This window comes from Diabrotica virgifera, chromosome 5, assembly GCF_917563875.1.
Source record: "Diabrotica virgifera virgifera chromosome 5, PGI_DIABVI_V3a".
Classification (NCBI taxonomy): Eukaryota; Metazoa; Arthropoda; class Insecta; order Coleoptera; family Chrysomelidae; genus Diabrotica; species Diabrotica virgifera.
The window spans coordinates 65035516-65060156 of NC_065447.1; the positions used below are offsets into that span (position 1 = coordinate 65035516).

Sequence of the window (24641 nt, forward strand, 5' to 3'; positions counted from 1 at the left end):
ATGTAGAAGACATAAATGGATGGGTGACAAAACGGAAACAGGAGTGGAACGAACACATTAGTAGAATGGCAGAGGATAGGATAGTACGAATAGCACGAGATAAGCCACCAAATGGACGAAGAAGTATTGGCAGACCAAGAAAAAGATAGTGCGATAATTTAAACAATTTAGGAGGCTAATATTGAAGAAGAAACAGACATTAAAGCCTACATACAAGAAGGAGGAAGCCTACATACCACCAGAACGTAGCTTCATAACTGAGAACAACAACGCGGAGGGCACAAGCGAAAAAGAGATACTTTTTGATCGATAGTAGTTAGTTGGCTTGAGGAGGTAGGGAGGGAAATATTATAGGAAAGCGTAACGTTGAAGCAAGACGAACGTTATTCTCAGAGAATCGTTCAAGTGTTCTTCAAATCAACTTTTTAGAGCAACTGCAAATCGAATGAAAATAGCCATGATGATCACGAACTTTTGACAGAAGACAGTACCTTAATAAATTGTGAGCACATTCGAAGCACGATTTCTTATTTTACAGGAACTTTCAGTACGAGTAATGGCCGGTGTACACGACAACGGTTTATCGTAGTGATGTGACTGCATTTCGTTGGTGCAGTTTTATCGAACGTGTCGACGCAAATCGACGCAGATCTTTGGTTGTTGGAAACGATCGGTAGACAGGAACACAATGTATTCGATAAATCGTTGTCAATCGCGGTTGCACAGTTTTGTCGTAGTGTGTAGACGGAAGTTGGGGCAATCATTCAGTTCGTTCTCAAGTCTTTTGATTTTGATTGATTGATTTATTTATTTAACTACTTTACAAATATGTACCGGGTGTCCCAATAAGAATGGCTCTCGGCCATATCTCAGGAACCGTTTATAGTAGAGCTTTGAATTAAAAAAATTTATAACAAAAGTTGCCTCAGGAAAAGCCTGGAAATTATTTTCATAATTGTGGGACCACCGCTAGAGGGCGTAATTGAATATCAAAAATTAAAAAATCTAAATTTTACAAAATTTTCCTAATGAAGGGGCACTGGAAATCCGATCGTCGTATTCTTCATAAAATTCTACGCATATTTGATTTGACAAGTTTAGGTCTACCTTTGGAAATACGAGGTGGGGGTGAGTGGGAACCTTGTTATGAAAAACTGGCTGTGAGTCCGGTTCTGCTTAATCAAATTTTGCAAACTTGGTCTTGTTGAAGACAGATCTTTTTCGTCAATGTAAAAGTTATGATTTCGAACCAACTTACTGAGTAATATGCCAGCTAGAAGGCGTTATTTAATTTTTTTTCAGAAATCTAGTGTTCCTTGGAAAATATTAAATACAAACATGCATTTTTAATACCATATTACAAAATTAGCAACAGAATAGCGAAAACCGCATGTTAATACCTTTTTTCTATCTCGAGATATCTTACAAAACGTGTAAATTTAAAAACATAACTGTTACTGTCACCGGTAAACGAAATAATTCATTAAAAGTAGTATGCTATGGAAACAACAAAGAAACATTTTCCAGCTGTCAACGTATATTAGGTCTTTTCAACGCTTCTCATTTGTTTCGAGCCTCGTTCATGTCTCGTATATTAATATTATACACGGATTATACGGCATATGACAGAGGCTCGAAACAAATGAGAAGCGTTGAAAAGCCCTATTACAAAGAAATAAAAACAACTATTTAGTGATGACATAAACGTTCAAATTTTTGCCCATCATTTTCGTTGAAACATTTACTCTTTCAAGAGTATATTAAACAGTAGTCTCAATTTCTGCTTTCGATATGCTTTGAATGGCGTTTAATATTCTCTGGATAATGTATTCTAGAGTAGTGTATGATGGGCAACAATTTGAATATTTAAGTCGTCACTAAGTAGTTCTTTTTGTTCTGTGTTATATTTAATTTTAATAGTATTGTTTCTCTTTATATTGTTGTTTTAATTAATTATATTTTTATGCGTTGACATATGGAAAATGTTATTTTGTTTTTTTCCACAGCACACTACTTTTCATTAACTTAGTTTACCGGTGATAGTAACAGTTATGTATAAAATTTACACGTTTCTCGAGATATCTTGAGATAAACAAAAGTTATCGACATGCGGTTTTCGCTATTCTATTGCTAATTTAATCTAATTTTATAAAGTATGATTAAAAATGCATACTTGTATTTAATATTTTCCAAAGAAAACTAGATTTCTAAAAAAAATTAAATAACGCCTCCCAGCTGGCTTATTACTTATTAGGATGGTTCAAAATTATCACGCTTACATTGAAGAAAAAGATCTGTCTTCAACAAGACCCAGTTTTCAAAATTTGATTTAGCAGAACCGGACTTACAGCCATTTTTTCATAACAAGGTTCCCACTCACCCCCACCTCTTATTTGCAAAGGTAGAGTTAAACTTGTTAAATCAAATATGCGCAGAATTTGATGAAGAATACAATAATCGGATTTCCAGTGCCCCTTCATTAGGAAAATTTTGTAAAATTTAGATTTTTTTATTTTTGATATTCAATTACGCCCTCTAGCGGTGGACCCACAATTATGAAAATAATTTCCAGGCTTTTCCTGAGGCAACTTTTGTTATAAAATTTTTTATTTCAAAGCTCTACTATAAACCGTTCCTGAGATATGGCCGAGAGCCATTCTTATTGGGACACCCGGTACAAATATTGTTTGTAGTAAGTCAAAAATACATAGTACCTATACTAAAATCACAATCAAGATGCACTAGAAATAAGCAAACAAGACCTTCAAACGAGGAGCACTCCCAAATCATGATTTACACTGTATATATGTACATTGTATAAATCCCCAATCATGATTTACAAAGTTTATAAAAGTGTACATTGTAAATCATGATTTGAGAGTGCTCGAAGTTTCTTGGTTTGTTTACTTCTAGTGCATCTTGATTGTGGTTTTAGTATACAGGGTGTTTCATTAAGAATTGTCCATATAGTAACTGGAGAAACGTTAGCACAAAATACGAAGATTTAACCGAAAACACTTGAATAAAATATTCCTCCTTACCGAGTTACAGATTGTTGTATTACAAATATTCTAAAATATTTTTAGCCCATTGTTTTAACAACTTACAATATTTTTTGTTCACACTTGACAAACATTGACACATGTTAGGATGCTTTAACTAGTGTTAAAAGGTAGTTTTCCGCTGTTATCAGAGGCGTGCTGTAGGGATATATACTTCCCTTTTTCCCCCTCACAATCTACGGTACTGTCGTAATAATCGTTTCAGCATGTTTTTTTCTTCCTAGTTACATTTTACGTAAATATCATCGTGTGTTTCAATGCGATAGAGTAAGTAGTTTTCAAGTTATTTGCTTTTAAAGGTAACGGGTTCAATAAAATTATGTATTGTAAACAACATTCAATGACAGTATGTGCTTAAAATACGGGGTCCGGACAAATAATCCCCGGACAAATAATCCCGGACAAAAAATCCCCACAAATTATCCCTGGACAAAAAATCCCCGGACAAAAGATCCCCACAAAAAATTCCCACAAATAATTCCAACCAATAATCCCCGGACAAAAAATCCCCACAAAAAATTGCGGGCAAAAAATCCCCAAGAAATGTTTGCTGCCGAATAGTTCCTTAAAAAATTTCCCGTGAATGGTGGAAGATAATATGGGGAACAGGCTAAGGCTGTGGTAATCATGTTGTAATTGGCTTAAATCTTTTTAGGTTTGGATCCCGCGTATGAAAAAAAAGTTGATTAATAGCAAGCTGAAAATTTGTTAATAGCTTAAGGGTGTCTAGTCGGACAAACTTTGATATATGGGAACACTGGAACAGGGGAAGTTTTAATTGTGGAACAGGTTAAAAATTCGGAACGGTCAGACCACGAAAAAGTCACATGTATTTTGTCCGACAGAACTTCCAATTGATTTGTTACCCTTTCATTAAACTCTCATGCAAAAATCAGACTGCTATTTATCACCTGTCATTCCTGTCTTTTGACATATTCTATGTGTTCCACTCATTATAATTCCCATTTGGTGATAAATAGCAGCCTTATTTTTGCACGAGAGTTTAATGAAACGGTAATAAATCAATTGGAAATTCTGTCGGACAAAATACATGTGACGTTTTCGTGGTCTGACCGTTCCAAATTTTTAACCTGTTCCACAATTAAAACTTCCGCTGTCCCAGTGTTCCTATATATCAAAGTTTGTCCGACTACACACTAGACACCCTTAAGCTTTTAACAAATTTTCAGTTTGCTATTAGTCAACTTTTTTTTCATACGCGGGATCCAGACCTATTTGGTCACTCTGCTTTGAATAATTCTGTTCAAAACATTGTCTATTCGTTGGTTCAAAACAGTGTCTATTCGATGATAACTGCTGGTACTGAAAACGATAATCTTGATTATACTAATGCAAAAAATCCATTCCACGCATCCTCAGGAAAGTTATACAAAGCTTTTCGATTATTTTGAGTTTTCTGGTGGTTTTGGGAATAAATTTACGGGCATTGCTATAGGCTATTGATTATATTCAAAATAAGATAACTAAAAGGAACTACAGCGTTAACGGGGTTTTATTATTTCATATGGTCAATGAACATCTATATATGAAAAAACCGCGGAGTGCTACCATTTAAAGGGATGCGTTTTTGAGAAATGGGTGAATTAGTCCCTGGGCACAGGTTAATTAGGGTGAGTTCTATGCACTTTTGGTACAAACATATCTACATAAAAATTTTTCCTGGTTAAATTTCCTATCTAAATATCACTTTTTAAAGTTAATGATACTTTTTTTTACCAAAAAAAATATATTCAAAAGAAAAAGCACAAAGAAACCCAAAACAAAGAAAATTTTGTTTTTTTGTCCCATAACTTTTGTCCACGAGGATATAGGTATAGACATTGCTTTACAGAAAAAAAAACCTACACATTTCTTCTTTAAAATGTTGTTTAGTAGAGGTAATTAGGATTTAGAGTTTTCGAAATATGATTTTTCAAAGTTCGCCACTCACAGCAATTTTGGGCAATTTTCCTGTTATTTCGCAAATATTGTTCTGTAACTTTTTTCTACGTAACTTTAGGCACAGAATAACTAACCATACAGAAGCGAAACTGACTGTTGTTTCCATTGATTGTGTGGGAACCGAAATATTTGACCTTGAGCCCTAGTTACAGAATGGAACTTGATGTTCTAAGGAATGTACCAATTCAAATGATGTAATATTTTTGACAAGTAGTTATTAATTAATTTTGAAATATAAAATTTAACTATAAAATATAAATAAACTATAAAATTAAACATATATAAATATAAAATTTAACTAAAAACAACTGTCACTGTCAGTCTAAAAGTGAGGTTATACCAGTTACGTTGACACATGAGCATGAAAATTATGTTACCATTTTGGGCCTGAGTTTCGCTTCTGTATGGTTAGTTATTCTGTGCTTTAGGTATATGCAATGGTACACGTAATAGGAATAAAAATGAATTACCTTTAAAATGGTCTACTGTATAACGTTGTACGACTTTTTTTAAAGAGATTATGGTTTTTCAAGGTTTTATACTTTTAACTATTTTTTATAATATAATATAAAAATAAAATAATATTATTATATAATATATTATATATAGTATATATAATATATTATATTATATATTATATAATACGTAATATAAAAAAATATTATTTTTTACATTTTTTACGATTATTTTTGAAATTTCTCATTATAACTTTTTTCTTCTACATTTAGGTATATATTATATTATATAATAAAAAAAGCTTATTTTGTTTATTTTAAAATGGTGTATTACAAAAAATTCTAGGATTATTTTTGAATCAGATATTATTTTTCAAAACGTAATAAGTACTTGCAACGATTTTTGATTTTAGGGTTTTTTTTTTAAATTTCTCATTACAACTTTTTTTTTCTGGTACATGACTATACTATATATTGCTTAATAAAGAGGACTTACTTTCTGTTCTTTAAAATGATGTATCATCTATATTTAAGTAATGGAAACCGAGTGATTCTTTGATATTTTTTACCTGTATTATTTAAAATTATTTCTTTTACAAAAATTACATAAACATTAGTCTTAGAAAACATCACTTTAGTTAAAATTATTTAAACGTTGACATTTAAAAAATTTTCAAAATCAAAGTCCATCTCTTCGTTAGCATTAGCTTCAATACCTTCCACTGACACCTCAGATATCTTAGAGTTCCCACAATTAGTACATATGCACATGCACCTTTTGCAGAATTTTGAACAACTAATTCCTATCTTCCTACAACCGCAGTTTTTTGTACATCCTTTGATACATTTACATGCTATTTTTTCAAGCAAAGCTTGTGGTGCAGGAGCTTTGACAGTAAATATTGGAATTAATCCATATTTTGAAGTTTGCCCGGCCGAGTCAAGTGGATCCAAAGTATTACCTATAAAAAATAAGATTCAATCATAACACACAATCATATAAAAAAGTTATAATGAGAAATTTAAAAAATAATCCTAAAATCAAAAATCGTTGCAAGTACTTATTACATTTTGAAAAAGCATATCTTATTCAAAAATAATCCTAGAATTTTTTATAATACACCATTTTAAAGTAAACAGAATAAACTTTATTTTTTATTAAATAATGTATATCTAAATGTCGAAAAAAAAAGTTATAATGGGAAATTTTAAAAATAATCTTAAAAAGTATAAAAACTCGTTAAAAGTATAACATCTTGAAAAAGATAACCTTTTTAAAAGAAGTCGTACAACATTATACAGTAGAACATTTTAAAGGTAATTGATTTCTTTCTTCTTACATGTACCATTGCATATGCCTAAAGTTACGTAGAAAAAAGTTACAGAACAATATTTGCGAAATAACAAGGAAAATTGCCCAAAATTGCTGTGAGTGGCGAATTTTGAAAAATCATATTTCGAAAACTGTAAATCCTAATGACCTCTACCAAACACCATTTTAAAAAGAAAATATGTATGTTTTTTTTTCTGTGAAGCAATGTCTATACCTATATCCCCATGGACAAAAGTTATGGGACAAAAAACAAAATTTCTTTCTTTTGCGTTTCTTTGTGCGTTTTCTTTTGAATATATTTTTGTAAAAAAAAGTATCTTTGACTTTAAAAAGTTGTATTTAAAAAAAAAGTTGTATTTTAGATAGGAAATTTAACCAGGAACAATTTTTATGTCGACGTGTTTGTACCAAAAGTGCATAGAACTCACCCTAATGTAACCTGTGCCCAGGGACTAATTCACCCATTTCTCAAAAACGCACCCCTTTAAATGGTAGCACTCCGCGGTTTTTTCATATATAGAGATTCATTGACCATATGAAATATTAAAACCCCGTTAACGTTGTAGTTCCTTTCTATAATACATAATAAATAGCCTACTATTCGATATCCGATTTTTAAAAAACGTAATGGAGGATCTGTGTGCATCCATAAGAAACTTTATCTAAAAATTTATCCATAAATCAAACCAGACAAGCTGCTCGGGGAGAGGCCAGGTGGGATAAGGTCTGTAGGGCGGCCTAGGGCCTAGAGAAAGGTGGAAAGATGTAGTCAGAGAAGGTCTGGAGTAAATGGGAGTGAGACAATTAATAAATAGATGGGAAATAGTGGCACAGGACCGACAAACATGGTGGAAGGAAATAGTAAACGCGACCAAGACTCTAGAAGAGATATAACGCCATTGATGATGATGATGACTAAATATTTTTGATGATACATTTACAAAAAGGAACATAATTTTTTGCATTACAATCAAGATTATCGTTTTCAGGACCAGCAGTTATTATCACGAATAGACAATAAGTAAGTACAACATGATTCCCACAGTCTTAGCTTATTCCCCATATCTTTCACGATTATTGAAAAATCTCACAATTGGAATTCGAAATTTGGTAGTCAAAATTACGATTCATGCTTAATTTTAATTGCTAATCATTATTTTCGTGCCGAAAACTGGATTCATGGCGATTGCTATAACTCTCATGCACTGAGAGAAAAACATTTGCGTCGATTGCATTCACGGGAAAACTTTTAGAGAACTATTCGGTAGCAAATATTTCTGGGGATTTTTTGTCCGGGATTATTTGAGGGGATATTTTGTCCAAAAAAATTTGTGGGGATTTTTTGTCCGGGGATTATTTGTCTGGGGATTATTTGTGGGGATTTTTTGTCAGGGGATAATTTGTGGGGATTTTTTGACCTAGCTTCTAAAATACATAATCTTATTGAATCCATTACCTTTAAACGGAAATAACTTTAAAACTACTTACTCTATCGCATTGAGACAAACGATGATATTTACATTAAAAGTAACGAAGAATCATAAAATATGCTGAAATGATTATTACGACAGTAGCGTAGATTGAAAGGGGGGAAAAGGGAGAAAAAGGAAGTATATATCCCTACAGCACGCCTCTGGTAACAGCGGAAAACTACCTTTTAACACTAGTTAAAGCTTCCTAACATGTGTAAACTGTTTGTGAAGTTTGAACAAAAAATATTGTAAGTTGTTAAAACAATGGACTAAAATCATTTTAGAAATTTGTAATAAAACACTCTGTATCTCTGTAAGGAGGAATATTTTATTGTTTTATGTTAGATCTTCGTATTTCGTGTTAAGGTTTCTCCAGTTACTATATGGACAATTCTTAATGAAACACCCTGTATATAAAAAATAAACATAAAACGTAACTTAAAAAACATCCCAAACAAGACCACAGATTAACAGAAAATATTTATGCTTCTGAGCAGTAAAAGCAATGTTTCAACAGATATTTTTTTATAATTTTTTCGAAACTATTCTTTGCTGTTAAAAATTTTTTGGTAAATATGTTTAGTTTGGTAACAGCCGTTTTTTTTGAATTGTCTTTTCTTCCTTTATGCTCAGAAATTAAAAAGTCTGCCTCTGCCATTCAAAAGAACGAAAAAAAATAGGCAAGAAATTACTATTTAAAAGTTAACCAAAAATTCTTAACATAACCTAGAACAATATTGAAAGCTTCAATGATTTTTCCTAGGTCCGATTTTCAATTTAAACATCTGAAACAATCAGGTTTTGTATTCAAAAGATGCATATTGCATTATTTCATATTTTTAAAGCAAAATTGCGCTTACAAAATTAAAAATAAAGTCGAAGAAAGCTACCTTTCTCTATTAAAGAGGTTCTATGGCCTTTGTGAAGCTAAAAAGTTGTATGAAGACATGTTTTTATAAGCTTTATCAAAATCACAAGTCGAGCTGATCGTTGTAGGGGCAGTTTTGACAATCTTCCTGTACAGACCTATAGCCTGTAGGTGAGAGTATGTCATGTGAGAAGCTAATCCTTACTCTTACAACACAGACTCCTTGATTTAATCATGTTTTTGCACAAAATAAGCCAGGCTATCGCAAGCACGTCGTCGTCTTCTGTCACGGATGACATGTTTATAGTCTGAGCTTCGGCAGGGGATGATCGATGCAAATTTTGGAGACGTATGGACACTCAATGGACGTTCGATAAACTGCACCAACGAACTGCACACTCACATCGCTACGATAAATCGTTGTCGTGTATACGGAGCATAAGCTTTAATATATTGAATCCAACATGCGTGGGATGTGCTCCCGTGGTGTTTTTACCAGATTTCCACCTCATTAAAAAATGTTAAATGAAGTGGAAAACTGCATTCCCTAATAATAACCTTTCATATAGATAGGGGCAAGATCGACACGGTTGGATGAACTAACGATTTTTTATCACATCCAATTTCCGCTATATTTTTTAATATGTTTTATAGCTTCTATTCTCCCCTTCAAAATAATATCTCTTTATAATTTAACATCGATTGTTTATACCAAACATGTTTATACGCCCTATATATTTGAAATATTCCCAACACATGATGCATACCAAAAAATATTTTACTGTCCTGCCAATTATTAACAAGTGTTGTTATTGTATTAATGAACATCTGCTTAATTTCCTGCTTAGTACTTGGGCTTTTGACTTCTGTGGGATGTGAATGTTTATGTTTGTATGTGCATATAAGTTATGATTAAAATATGTAGGTAATAAAAGATGGTTTAATGAGTTTATGTTATTAAACATTATAAATTTGTGACACATATTTGATCGTTAGTTACTATTTAGACCACTAAATGAAATAAAAATAGCTGAAAAATTTTTACAGGTTTTTGAAGCTTATACGAGGTTTATGAGGAATAGATGATGCCAAATCCTTGAAGGCGTATAGTAATTTTGCCTTTTTTTAAACAATCATAAAAGAGGCCATTAAATGACCGTTTTGGAGTGTAATTGGTTAACTAAATGGTGTAATTGGTTAATTAAATATTGGTAAACCAAGATTGGCTTGAAAATTTGGATATATGTTCACTAGAAGGTGCTGCCCTAGGCTAGTGGGCCCTGGGCACTGGGTAACCACACCATTTAAATACAAATGACTTTTTAATAAGCTTAAGATTCAGGTTTTCTAAAATATCTTGATAGGTACTATTTCTCTCTCCTGTCGTTTCCTCATTACTGAGGATCGTGATTTCTTCCAATATTCCTAACAATGTTTCTCCATTGGTCTCTATCTTCAGCTGCTCTAAGAGCTTCGCAGAATGAGTTTCCAGCTGAATGCTTTATTTGGTCGGACCATCTAGTTGGTGATCGTCCTCTTGATCTTCTCCCCGGAACGTTTCCATAAACAATTAATCTCTCCAAACTGTCGTCACCTCTGCGAACCACGTGACCAAAGAATTGCAGAATTCGTTGCAGACATATTGTGGACAGCCTTTTTTTAATGTTGAGTTGGTTTAGAATGGAAACGTTTGTCCTATGAGCTGTCCAAGGTATGCGCAACATTCTTTTCCAGCACCACATCTCAAAGGCATCAATTTTTTGGCGCTCGCATGCGCGAAGAGTCCAAGTCTCTGCTCCGTATAGAAATATTGAGAATACAAGGGCATTCACCAGTCTCATCTTGATATTTTGAGAGATAGATCTGTCTTTCCAAACTTTAGTTAGGCGACTCATCGCATTTTTTGCCATACCAATACGTCTCCGAACTTCTGATTCACAGTTACCATCGTTAGTTATACTGACCCGAGATAGACAAAGGTGTTTACTATCTGGTATTCCTGTAATATGTTAGTCAGTTGAATAGTGTCAAATCTGTCGACCACCATTATTTTTGTCTTAGCTTTATTGATTTTCAGACCAACTTTATTGCTTTCGTACTCAACTCTTCGCAGAAGATCAAACATTTCTTGCTCATTTTCTTGCTCAGGTACTATACATCTGCTTAATTTCCTGCTTAGTACTTGGGCTTTTGACTTCTGTGGGCGTGTGTGACATGTGAAAGTTTATGTTTGTATCTGCATATAAGTTATGATTAAAATATGTATTAGGTAATAAAATATGTTTTAATGAGTTTATGTTATTAAACATTGTAGCTTTGTAACACGTAATATTTTATCGTTACTATTTAGGCCAGTAAAGAAAATAAAAATAGCTGAAAAATTTTATATAGTTTTTTGAAGGTTATTAAAAGTTTATGACGAATAGTTGATGCCAAATCCTTGAAAATATGTAGTTTTTGCTTTGTCTTTTTTAAACAATCATAAAAGTGGAAAAATATTTTTTTTGCGTATATAACACTTCTAAGGTGAGTGTCGACAAGGACACTAAAACCTCTGGAGATTTTTGTCTCATGAGAAACTTATTTCAGTTATGATTCCACAGAATATTAGGTATTTCTCTGAAACACCTGAGTTTATGCGACTCGAGAGTTTACTCTCACATGGGACAAGGTGTCTCTGACAGCAGACAGCACTGTTTCCACATGATCACAAATAATTTGTAACTTGAAAGCTGCAAACAAAAATTGGTTTACCATAATATACAGGGTGTCCAGAAACTCTCCTCACAAACGAAGACTGGAGATTCCTCAGATAATTTTAAGACAATTTAACCCAATTCACCTAGTCCGAAAATGCTTCCTATGAGAGCTAGAGCTCTTTGAAGATGACGCCTTTTAATTAGTTTTTTTAACCTTTAACTACTCGCGCATTAAGTTATAACATAAGTACATGCGGGGCGTACTTTATACACCACAAGAGATGTACTTACATTACTACAATAATTGTAATTTTAAACAATTATTGTGGCTTATTTTGTACACCACCGGAAACAACAAATAATAAACTGGTAATTACGATCTTCTCAGAAAACCGATTTTAACGAAACTAAAATAAAATTTTAAAGCACATTCCAGTGATATGGTAGGGGAGCAAAGTATGCTAAATGTGCAGTCACTCGACCACTTTGGGGACCTATTGGATTGTGATTATCAGGTCCTAAAACCAAAAAAGTTAAGTAAAATTTTCCATTTTAGTGGGGACTTTACATTTTTTTAATTTAATTTTCCATTTTCAACAATCGTTTTTTCCGATTATAGCGCCATCTATCCATAATTCGAAAAAATGTTTCGAACAAAAGTTGCTTATTTTTACGCAAAGAATCCAAATCTGCAACAAAAAATGGGGGCTCCTATTTAAGATTTTAAAGTAATCCCCCCACCCCACCTCCGTTGGAGGTTGTGTTTGGTACCATTCGATAGATTTTTCAAAAATATTGAATAAGTGTATTTTGCAGTTTTTCGATCTGATGTTTATTTTGCGAAATATCGCGGTATTTGTATTTAAAATTTTAAATTTACCACCCACCTCTCTCCGTGGGGGTCATGTTTGGTTGGTATCTTTCGATAGATTTTTGAAAAATATTGAAAACGTAGTTTTTATTTTTTCGATCTGACGTTCATTTCGCGAAATATTCGCTTTTTTTTTGTGAAACTTTTTGACTCGGCCATTTCCGTACGCCCAAATCGTCAGATTTTTGAAATATACACTCTTCTGCATGTACTTAACTTACCTTATCTTAATCTGACAATTTCGAGTATTTTTAAGGATATATTTTTTTCTTCGGGCCCCCTGAACGAACTCCTCTGTGTTAAGAGCCAATAGAGTAGAGGTACATCTGCAGGGTATCACGTTTCTCCCCATATGATAATCTGGCGCGCTCGAGTAACTGCAAAAATCCCCGCTTGGGCTCCCCTACCATAGGCCATAGGTTTGATATATAAATAGGGTCAAAAATTAAATTTTTAAATATATGTAGAATTATTAGAAAGTAGAAAACTCAAAGAAACTGTTCGCAAGATGGTTTCTCTCAAAGAGAAAGTCATTTAACTCTTAAAATGAATTTTTATACCCTTAATGTCTAATACACTACTTATAACTTAGAATGAAACCTAAAGAACCCAATACAATGTAAGCTATTAGATTCTTCCTCCTTCCTGGTCTGGACAGTTTTAGACTTTGCTCCTGTATTTCAAGCTGATGATGGCTCGGTAAGAGCCGAAACGCGTCCTTGTATGACATTTTTATAATATACATTTTTGTGGTACCTCTTTGAGTTTTCTACTTTCTTACCTGGAGACCACATTTGAGAATGGATACTTCTCTTCATGTTTGTAGAATTATTATATCTGGCTTACAAAATACGCCATTCCGTGTAGTTAAATACGTCCAGAACGCTTCTATTTAGAAAAACGAAAACGGGTACGCCTATTTACCTTCCAGAGATAAATCGATTCTATCAATTGCAAATTTCTAGTACCGGTCATAGGCGTCCGTTTTGGTCAAGGCAACGGTTATTTTATCGCATTAACTTTTTTTGCTTCAACTTTAAGCATTTTTGACACTGGATTATTAAATTGTGAGGTATTCTAGTACTAGAAGGTGCTTTTGCTTTAAGTCGGTAAAATGCACCGTTTTCTAGAAAAATCGATTTGAAAATTTTTCGTTTTTTGAATAAAAAAAAAAAATTGACAAAAATTTTCAAAAACAACGACGTATTTTACCTACTTAGAGCAAGAGTAATTTTTAGTGCTAGAATACATCACAATTTAATAATCTAGTGTCAAAAATGTTTAAAAATTAGAGACAAGAAAGTTACGCGATAAAAATAACCGTTGACCTACCCAAAACGGACGCATATGACCGGTACTAGAAATTCGCAATTGATGAAATCGATTCATCTCTGGAAGATAAATAAGCGTTCCAGTTTCCGTTTGCTAAATAGAAGCGTTCTGGCTGGAGGTATTTAAAAAAAAATTAATTACAAGACGCCATCTTCAAAAAGCTCTATCTCCCTTAGGAAGCATTTCGGGACTAGGTAAATTGGGATAAATTGTAAAAAGCCAGTTAAAACTGGCTTATCGAAAAAGTACTAAGAGGCAAAAAGTTTTAAAAACATTGTGCTTAATTAATGGTACCACAATAATAATTAAATTGGAACCTACACAAATATTTGGGGGGTTTACGGGAACAAAAGCCCCATAAAATTTTTATTGGGTGCACAAATTTCACTTCTATTTTTTTTTTGTTCTTGCCAAAAGAATGTCACATGTCTATAACAATCTCTAATAGTTTTCAATATACTGGAAAACTATCTTTTCAGTTTTGGAAAACTAACTTCAAAGGGCTGTATCCTTTTTTATGTGCACAGTAATAATTGTACTAGAGAAATTTAGGTTCAATCAAAGTATTTTTGGTCCCAGAATATGTGATTTAATTTATTACCTGCCTTTTTCTTACACCCTGTGTAAAAAGTAAATGATGATGAAAATGTTGAATTAACGCCACTCTACACTTTAATTATTTTTTATTACAGCTACAAATGGGCAGCAACCCAGGTTGGAGATCCAACCCAGTGGATCGGTAGTTACTAAAGAGATTGGAGGTAGCTTAGTTTTGACTTGTCGACCTAAGGTTCCGGATCCTTCACTGGTAACTTCTTTAGAATGGAAAGATAAATATGACAGGAAAATTGATTCATTTAACCGAGCAAGTCCGATATACGTTCAGGTAAAGTAACTTAACATTTTTTTGCATATCATTGTTTTTAGAATTAAGTTTGATTTTACCATTTACCATTCATTTCTGAGTCTTCTTCTGAATCATTTATTCAATCAAGAGTCATTCATTTATTAGTCCGCTTTTGAGCCATCTATTTTTACTCAGTGGCCATTCCATGAGAATAGAATCCCCAGAAAATTGCTAAATGCCAGGAAAAAGACCTGTTGAAAGCCCAACAAGAGATGGAAGACTAAGTAGATGAGGATGCCAAAAACCTGCTAAAAACGCGTTCATGGAAAAGAACAGCAGTAAATCGAAATCATTGGAGAAGCTTGCTGAAGGAGGCCAAGGCCAGGTTTGGGCCATTGGATGGATAAATTTATGGCCATTACGGCAACCCATATGTATAATGGTGTACACCTTGGGATTGTACTGCGCAGTATTCGCAACACAGTTCTTACCGTATGATGACTGTTATTGTGGGGTTAAATGTATAGTTAGGCAATAAATTAATTGCATGGAAATACGTTTTTGGATGGAAATCCGCGAGATTTTGAACATAATTAAAACAATGAGGCTTGAGATGTGTTATGTTATGAGAAACGAAAAACGTACTAAAATAAGTAAATTACTATAAACACCATGTAGGTTGTAGGATCTCATCATCATTATCATCATCAATAGCGTTACAACCCTTCTTGATTCTTTGCCGCGTTTACTATTGCCTTTCATGTTTGTCGGTCCTGTGCCACTATTTCCCATCTATTTATTAATCGTCCCACTCCCATTTTCTCCAGATCTTCTCCGACTTCATCTTTCCACCTTTTTCTAAACCGTCTTACAGACTTTCTCCCATCTGGCCGTTCCACACCAGCAACTTATTTACTTCTCTTTTTGTTAGCGTCCATGTTTAGCTTCCATACGCGACTTCTTCTTCATGTACCATGTCTTTTCAGTACGTTGGAAACCAACGTTGATATGCGACTGCTGGTCGTATTATGATCTTATACAAGGTGCCCAGAAACTCTCCTGACAAACGAAGACCCGAGGTTCCTCGAGATATATGCCAGTCAATGAGAGCAAGAACAGGATATTATCTCCGAATTCTATCCTTCTGCATGGATTTTAATGAAATTTTGGGAATAGCCTCCACTTATCTCCTAATTCAAAGTCTACCCTATATACTATGGTGCTTTTTATCTTGGGGGCGTCCCACCCCCTACTCGGGGGTAGAAAATTTGTTGGTTAAAATAACCACGGAAGTAGCTAGAGAACCTAATTCTAAGCAAAAACTGTTCTATATATTTTTTAACTCAATGCATTTTGAGTTATTCGTGGTTGAAAATTGGACATTCTCATTGAAAAATGACAACTTTTCGAACGGTTTTTTCCGAATACCTTAAAAATTATGCATCTAACTAAAACTATATAAAACATTTTTGTAGCTTATAAAAAAAACAAAGAGATTCGTTCCTTCATAAATCTTCTAGTTATAATACAAAAAGCGATATGGTAGTTGAAAAGAGATTGTTTTTTTGGTGCATGCTAAAGTCGGTGTATTCAACTTGAAATAACAGAAACGGTCGATGTTAGGTGTATAATGGTACCAATATCTTTTTTATTGTGCTTGAAAGGAACTTTAAAATGAGCCATATTAAATGTCGATTACGTTCAAACTAAGCGAGATATACTGCAAAAAAATTGATGACTAGTGTATTGTAAGAAAAAATAAAGTGTATTTAACCCCTCATCCACCAGAATTTAAATGTATCGTTTTCCTTTTACAACACCTCTTATAGTGTTATTTCTATGTTCAAAAAGTTGAACGGGTTTAAAATGAACGGTTTTTGAAAAAATAAGATCAAATTATAGAGAGCATTTTTAAATTTTCTTAAAAATCTTCCTTTTTCTCCATGTAACTTGAAAATGATAAGAGATACAGTAATGAAAAACAAAAACAAATTTTTTATCTAAAGAAACCCTACATTTTTTTATCTTTTTTCGTATCTCTTATCATTTTCGAGTTACATAGAGAAATAGGAAGATTTTTAAGAATCTTTAAAAATGCGCTCTATAATTTGATTTTATTTTTTTCAAAAACCATTCATTTTAAACCCGTCCAACTTTTTGAACATAGAAATAACACTATAATAAAAGGTATTGTAGGTATTTGCACTATATCTCGCTTAGTTTGAACGTAATCGACATTTAATATTGCTCATTTTAAAGGTCTTTTCAAGCATTATAAAAGGCATTGGTAGTATTATACACCTAAAATCGACCGTTTCTCTTTTATTTCAAGTTTACTACAGACTACACCGATTTGAGCATACACCAAAAAACAAACTGTTTTCAACTACCATATAGAAGATTTATGAAGTAACAAATCTCTTTGTTTTTTAATAAGCTACAAAAATGTTTTATATAGTTTTTTAGTTAGATGCATGGTTTTTAAGGCATTTTTCAATGAAAATGGCCAATTTTCAACCACGAATAACTTAAAAAGTATTGTGTTTTGAAAAAAAAATATAGAACAGTTTTTGCTTAGAATTAGGTTCTCTAGCCACTTCCGTGATTATTTTGACCTCAAAATTTTCCACCCGCTTGAAGGGGTCGGACTCGCCTCAAGATAAAAACGCCATTGTATATAGGGTAGACTTTGTTTCTTGAGCTATTCCCTACTTACTGTGAAAATATCAAGTAAATCGATGTAGTAGGATGGAATTCGGAGCCAAATACCCTCATTGACTGCTCTAATAATTTTAAGACAATTTAACGCAAGTTGTCTAGTCCGCAAATGCTTCCTACGGAAGCTAGAGCTCTTTGAAGATGGCGTGTGATGGCGTCTTGTAATGAGTTTTTTTAAATATCTCCGGAACGCTTTTATTTGGAAAAACAAAAACTGGTACAACTATTTATCTTCCATCGATACAACTATAAATCGATTCCATCAATTGCGAATTTCTAGTACTGGCCATAGGCGTCCGTTTTGGGTAGACCAACGGTTATTTTATCGCATAACATTTTTTATCTTAATTTTAAGCATTTTTGACACTGGATTATTAAATTATGAGGTAATCTAGTACAAAGGTACTCTCGCTTTAAGTCGGTAAAATATACGGTTTTTTCAAATCATTTTCAAAAATTTTCAAATTCAAAAACCCAAAAATTTTCAAATCGATTTTTCTAGAAAACGTTTATTCTACCGGCTTAAAGAAGTAAGTGTACTTTTTAGTTCTAGAATACTCCACAATTTAAAAGAGTTATGCGATAAAGTAATCGTTGCCCTACCCAAAACAGACGCCTATGACCTTTTCTAGAAAGTCGCAATTGATAAAATCGATTTATCTCTAGAAGATAAATGGGCGTACCAGTTTTCGTTTTTCTAAATACAAGCGTTCTGGAGATATTAAAAAAATTATTTACAAGGCGCCATCTTCAAAGAGCCCTAGGAAGCATTTTCGGACTAGGTGAATTGGGTCTTAAAATTATCTGAGGAATCTTCTGTCTTCGTTTGCCAGGAGAGTTTCTGGACCTGTATATCTGGATTTTTGCACCTCGTGCTTGAGGTTTTGACTTCATTAATTGTTGCATTGCAAGGAAAGATCGTTTCCTGCCATTATTCGCGTTTCAACTTCTCCGTATATTCTGTTCTCATTGGTGATTGTTGCTCCGAGATATCTAGATAAGACCTGTAGGTATATAGATAACTATAAATACAAGAATATTTACATTTTTTGGTTTAGTGGTTGTACACAAAATTAGATTTGCATATAAAAGTTTTGGATAATAAAAGTATGTTTTGTTATTTTAGAATTTACCTGGCGAACCTGGAATTATTTTAATATTTTCCAGTTTGACTGAGAATCAAGCGGGAAAATATACTTGTTCCTGTTTTTATGCTAATACCGAACCGCTCAGTGCATCTGTTGAAGTGACAACATACGGTATGTTTTTCTTTTGTTTTTTAACCCATTAACGCCCAAATGATTTTTCTGCATTTTTAATTTAATTTTTTGTTTCGTAGTATATTTTGCCGTACAAAATGATCAATTTGTTTTTTGTTTTCAAATTTTTGAAAAAACAACTGTCCACATGTGAGGACGCTGGGCTTAATTACTATAAAATTTAAGACACAATTTAGTTTCGCAAAATAAGTTTATTTAGTGGTTTTTCAAAACATATTCCTATTATACAGGATGAGGCAGATAAAAGTCCTATTAGAATCGGAATAAAGGGGTTTTGAAGAGTGATCTATTCAATGAAAATATTTTCATCTATTTGCTACTTCCGGTTATACCGGAACTTGCTTATAACTTCGTTTTTTTTAATGGGACACCCTATATATTTTTACATTTTTGGATTCTCGTCGATGTCTTCTTTCTTAAATTATTAGTTTTGGTAATATTATACAGGGTAGTTTAAAAGATAATTACGTTTTTTTCTTAATTTCTTAGCAACATTCACACCCTGTAGAATTGTATTAGTTTAACATCGAAAACTCTATTTATGTGCAAGTGGTTTTTAATATAGTCTATTATTGTTATTAATTGTTAGTATAGCTAATTTTTTAATTTTAGTATACAGGGTTGGTCGAAACTCGGAATAAGTAATTTCTGAGTTTTCTTAAATGGAACACCCTGTATTTTAGTATTGTAGGGAATGATATTTTATGGTACTTTTTTATTTCTTAAGCATTCCTATACCTAACTGCTTTAAATTGTGAGTTATGGGTGATCCAAGCCAAATATTAATTGTAACAAAAAATACGTGAAATTTTATTAGGTTGGCCGTGAAAATATTCAATCACAAATAATTTTTCGGAAATGAATACATATTAATCTAGACTGATCCTTAAAATTAGCAATAATGGTTGAGCTATCAAAATAACTACGTCACAGAATAAATAACCACACAGAAGCGAATCTGACTGTCGTTTCCATTGATTTTGTTATATACCTAACTGCTTTAAATTGTGAGTTATGGGTGATCCAAGCCAAATATTAATTGTAACAAAAAATACGTGAAATTTTATTAGGTTGGCCGTGAAAATATTCAATCACAAATAATTTTTCGGAAATGAATACATATTAATCTAGACTGATCCTTAAAATTAGCAATAATGGTTGAGCTATCAAAATAACTACGTCACAGAATGACTACGTAATTAAGATTGTTGGTTCAATTAACAATTAAGCACAAATAAAACAAGGTAGGTATAGGGAATGCTTAATAAATAATAAAGTATCATAAAATATCATTTCATTACAATACTAAAATATAGGGTGTTCCATTTAAGAAAACTCAGAGAATACTCTTTCCGAGTTTCGACCAACCCTGTACACTAAAATTAAAAAATTAGCTATACTAACAATTCTTAACAATAGTAGACTATATTAAAAACCATTTAAACATAAACAGAGTTTTTGTTGTCAAACTACTACAATTCTACAGGGTGTGAATGTTGCTACGAAATTTAGAAAAAAACGTAATTATCTTTTATACTACCCTGTATAATATTACAAAACCTCATATTTTAAGAAAGAAGACATCGAGGAGAATCCAAAAATGTAAAAATATGCAGGGTGTCCCATTTAAAAAAACGAAGTTATAAGCAACTTCCGGTATAACCGGAAGTATAAAATAGATGAAAATATTTTCATTAAATAGATCACTGTTCAAAACCCCTTCACTCCAATTTTCATAATTCTGTTGCCTTTAGTTCTTGATATATTTCTAATGGGCCAGTTATCTGCCTCACCCTATATACAGCGGACTTAAAATATGTTCCTGTATTTTTTATGAAATTGTTAAAAACAAATTGATACGCAAAGCGTTGCATTACATTTCTGACAATACATTCGCGCTTTTGACGTACAATTTCGCTTTTGACATCTTCGGCTGTGACGGGTAGCTCTTTCAGGACGACAGACTCAGTAAAACACATGTTAAAGACAAAGTAAATATATTTAGGGTATTGAAGCTATCTTGCCCCGTTGCGGAGAAGGCCCCCTTGATGGATGTCTGCAAAAGAAAAAGAAAATTAATATTATCAAAAGAAAATATCCTTACACCTCACTACAGTGTAAGGCACAGACAGTCACTCAATCAAAATATTAATAATCATACGGGCATCCATACGATTCTGATCGGAAGCCGCTCACTCCACGGCTACCGTTTATTTACGAGCAGCGAATCTCTTCACTACGGAGTCTCGCTACTCAGGTCGGCGTGACTTCTCAATCCGCTGGCTGGCCTGGTAGCGTAGCCCAGAGTTGATCGCTGCAAGCTGCAAGATTGATTCTTCTCCGCTCGGTGGGAGAAGAGGAAATGAGTGGGATATCATGTTGCGCGAACATTGAAGTGCCAGTGCCAACGGTTCTATCTGTCCATGTGGTGCTCGAGGCATATCATTACACGGTGTTTTTTTCGTTTACAATGCGGTTTTTACTGTCATATCTAATGTCTATAGAGATATTGCTTACTGATGTACTTGAAAGACTAAATGGACGACCTTGCTTATTCTTACGACGTGTCCACTTTTTAGATACGAATAAGCTACTTGACGCATACATTCTTTGAAATATATATATTCCCCCTTATATCATGTTGTATTCGTGGTGTGCAAAGTGCAAGTACTTGGAAGGGAAACGAGAAACGACCGTGCGCGAGTCGCGGAGAAATATTGCAACTATCTTAAATAATTCATATTGTCAATTGAAATTGTCAAATTGACGTATATTTCATACCTTCTGTCATTGAAGCAGAAAAATTATATATTGCTCCACAATATTGATATGATATGCAATTATTATATAAAGGTAAATTTAATTAATTGTATTTTGCTTGCAGTACTGCATTTTAATAACTAATTTTATTTACTACATACAATTGTTTACGTTTGCATAACATAACCTGCATCTTATTTTTTCTTCTTATTATTTTTTTGGACTATGGCCTTGACAATTATCCAGCAACCAGGACTAATATAATTGGCCAATATAATTAAAAGTGCGAATAAAAGTACAGAGCGTAGAAATAGAGGTCGCTTTACCGAACTTGCACGGTCCCAATAGCACGCACCCATTTACGATAGCCATATCTATCATTCGTGTAAAAAGACACCAATACCATTTTTTCCTCTGACAGATATATGGTGTTTTTCTAACAACCAATCATAATGATCCACGCCACCCATACATTTGATGTACCTAATTAGAAATAGTGGATGGTTGGCGAACTTGTACTTTTTTTTCCTTTTTACTCCATTGTTGAACTTGGTTGGTGGGAAAAACCGTATCATAATTGGTTCCAACAGAAACACATTTACTGTCGTTCCATTTAGTATGTTGTTGTTGTCAAAACACCAGTCATGTGCACCTCGAGGCTCCTTTTCTAGGCCTTTTAATTGTTTGGTAGGACACTTTGTAGTTCGGTTTTCTCTAATAGTTCCCGAAGCGCGATATCTCTCTTCTTTTAACTGGCAAAGGAGGCTGTAACTCGTAAAAAAATTATCCAAATATACAAGATGTCTCTGTGGGTTTTCTAAAATGCTCAACTGAAACAGTTCTTGTACCTAAAGACTCAGTTGATTCGTTTCCCAGAGCTTTTCCAAAATAAAGAGCAAAATTGTAACAATGACCATTATCTCCACACAGCCGCCACAGTTTGAAACCAAATCGAATTGGTTTGACCCTTATCTAGGTTATTTATTAAGGGTCTAATTATGTCCCTAATACTTCACTATCGTCTCATCTACAGCTAGGTGTTGATGAAACACTCCCCACTGTTGGAACCGCTTGTTTATAAGATTTAGCAAAGGTTTAATTTTGAATGACTTGTCATGTTTATTATTGTCAGCTTCGGAATTATATTAGTTGCTTTATTTCTAAATATGCATTAGGGCTAAATACATGTTTTACAAGCGGTATTCCCAAGTCTTCCTGTTCAGACCAGTAGTCCCTCTCGCTGGGTAATTGGTGGTATCCACTAAAAATTAGAAATCCAATAACATAATAACATTTTAATTTCTTCAGCTCTTATTGAGTAATCATGTTTATTTTTGTGTTCTGTAGCATATCGTTGTGTTTCTGTTATGATGTGGTTGTAAGCTTTATCAAACTTTATCAAAAAACATTCCAAATATCTGTAGCGGGATGTATTCACAAGACTTCAGTACCTCCGGGGATGTCTTCCACTTCAGCAACGCCTAATTCATCGTCATTGATTTCGTCCTCGTCTGTTAAATCGTCTACTTCGGGGGGTAATGCGGCTACATCAACATCTATTTGTTCCGAATTTAAATAATCAAAGGCATCTTTAAGATTACGAAAATATTTTCGACTCATTCTAAAATCGAAGAAAACAATAATTGAATCGTTTATTTCAGAAAGGGGTCAAGTTACAAGTATCTACTTTTGAGAAAATCAAGTTTACACACTGTTTACATTCAACAAAAAATCACTTTGGGTGTTTCATTAATAATTGTCCATATAGTAACTGGAGAAACCTTAGCACAAACTACGAAGACTTAACCTAAAACACTTAAATAAAATGTGGTTTGTTACTGAGTTACAGGGCGTTTTATCTAAAGATTTAAAAACTATTTTTGCTCAGCATTTTAAAACTGTTCGACGTACCCTTTTCATACTTGGCAGAAAGCATAGGTACTGTACAAACTACTAAATTATGTTAAACGTTTCTGGCTATTACCAGAGGCGTACGACGGGGGAAAGTGAATGGTTGACCCTTTCAAAATTCTACGCCACTGGTGAAATTGCTACTTTAGTTCAATTTTTGGATTCTCCAATACTTTCTATGAAAATTATATATTCTTCATTGGTAACGATAAAGTCATTAGTTTTCGAGATCTTTGAAGTTAAAAATGAAACGACACGGTTATTTTGATTAATGTATTGTGTCGCTTCATTTTTAATTTCAAATATCTCGAAAACTAATAATTTTATCGTTACGAATGAACAGTATATTATTTACATAAAAAATATTGCAAAATCAAAAAATTACACTAAGATAACAATTTCATCAGTGGCGTAGAATTTGGGAAGGGTCAACCAGCCGCTACACCCTGTCGTACGCCTCTGATAGTAGCTAGAAACGTTTATTTATTCAAATTTTGTAGGGTGTACATTGTACAGTTTCTGCCAAGTATGATAAGGATATGCGAAATAGTTTTCAAGTACTGAATAAAAATAATTTTTAAATTTTAATCATATGAATCATATTATCATAAATTAATCAAAATAATTGTGCCGTTTCATATTTAACTTCAAATATCTCGAAAACTAATGATTTTATCGTTACCAATGAAGAGCATAATATTTAGGTAGAAAGTATTGGAGAATCTAAAAATGACACTAAAATAGTAATTTCTCCAGTGGCGTAGAATTTGAGAAGAGTCAACCATTCACCATCCCCTGTCGCACGCCTCTGGTAGTAGCTAGAAACGTTTGTTTATCATAATTTAGTAGGCTGTCTAGTAGTCGCACTTTCTGCCAAGTATGAAAAGGATACGTCGAATAGTTTTAAAATGCTGAGCAAAAATAGTTTTTAAATTTTTAGATAAAACACCCTGTAACTCAGTAAGGAACCACATTTTATATAAGTGTTTTAGGTTAAATCTTCGTATTTTGTGCTAAAGTTTCTGCAGTTATTATATGGACAATTATTAATGAAACACCCTGTATAAAATA

The 24641-nt window shown here is 33.2% G+C and overlaps 1 protein-coding gene across 3 annotated transcripts in view; it reads left to right on the forward strand.

The window, feature by feature from the left end:
• Positions 1-24641, forward strand: part of LOC114325164 (fasciclin-2) — a 246675-nt gene that overhangs the window by 96000 nt on the left and 126034 nt on the right. For all 3 annotated transcript variants that reach the window (XM_028273136.2, XM_028273137.2, XM_028273138.2), the window contains exons 2-3: positions 14747-14940; positions 18746-18878. In XM_028273136.2, the coding sequence (XP_028128937.1) occupies positions 14747-14940; positions 18746-18878 (327 nt within the window). The remainder of the gene's footprint in view (positions 1-14746; positions 14941-18745; positions 18879-24641) is intronic.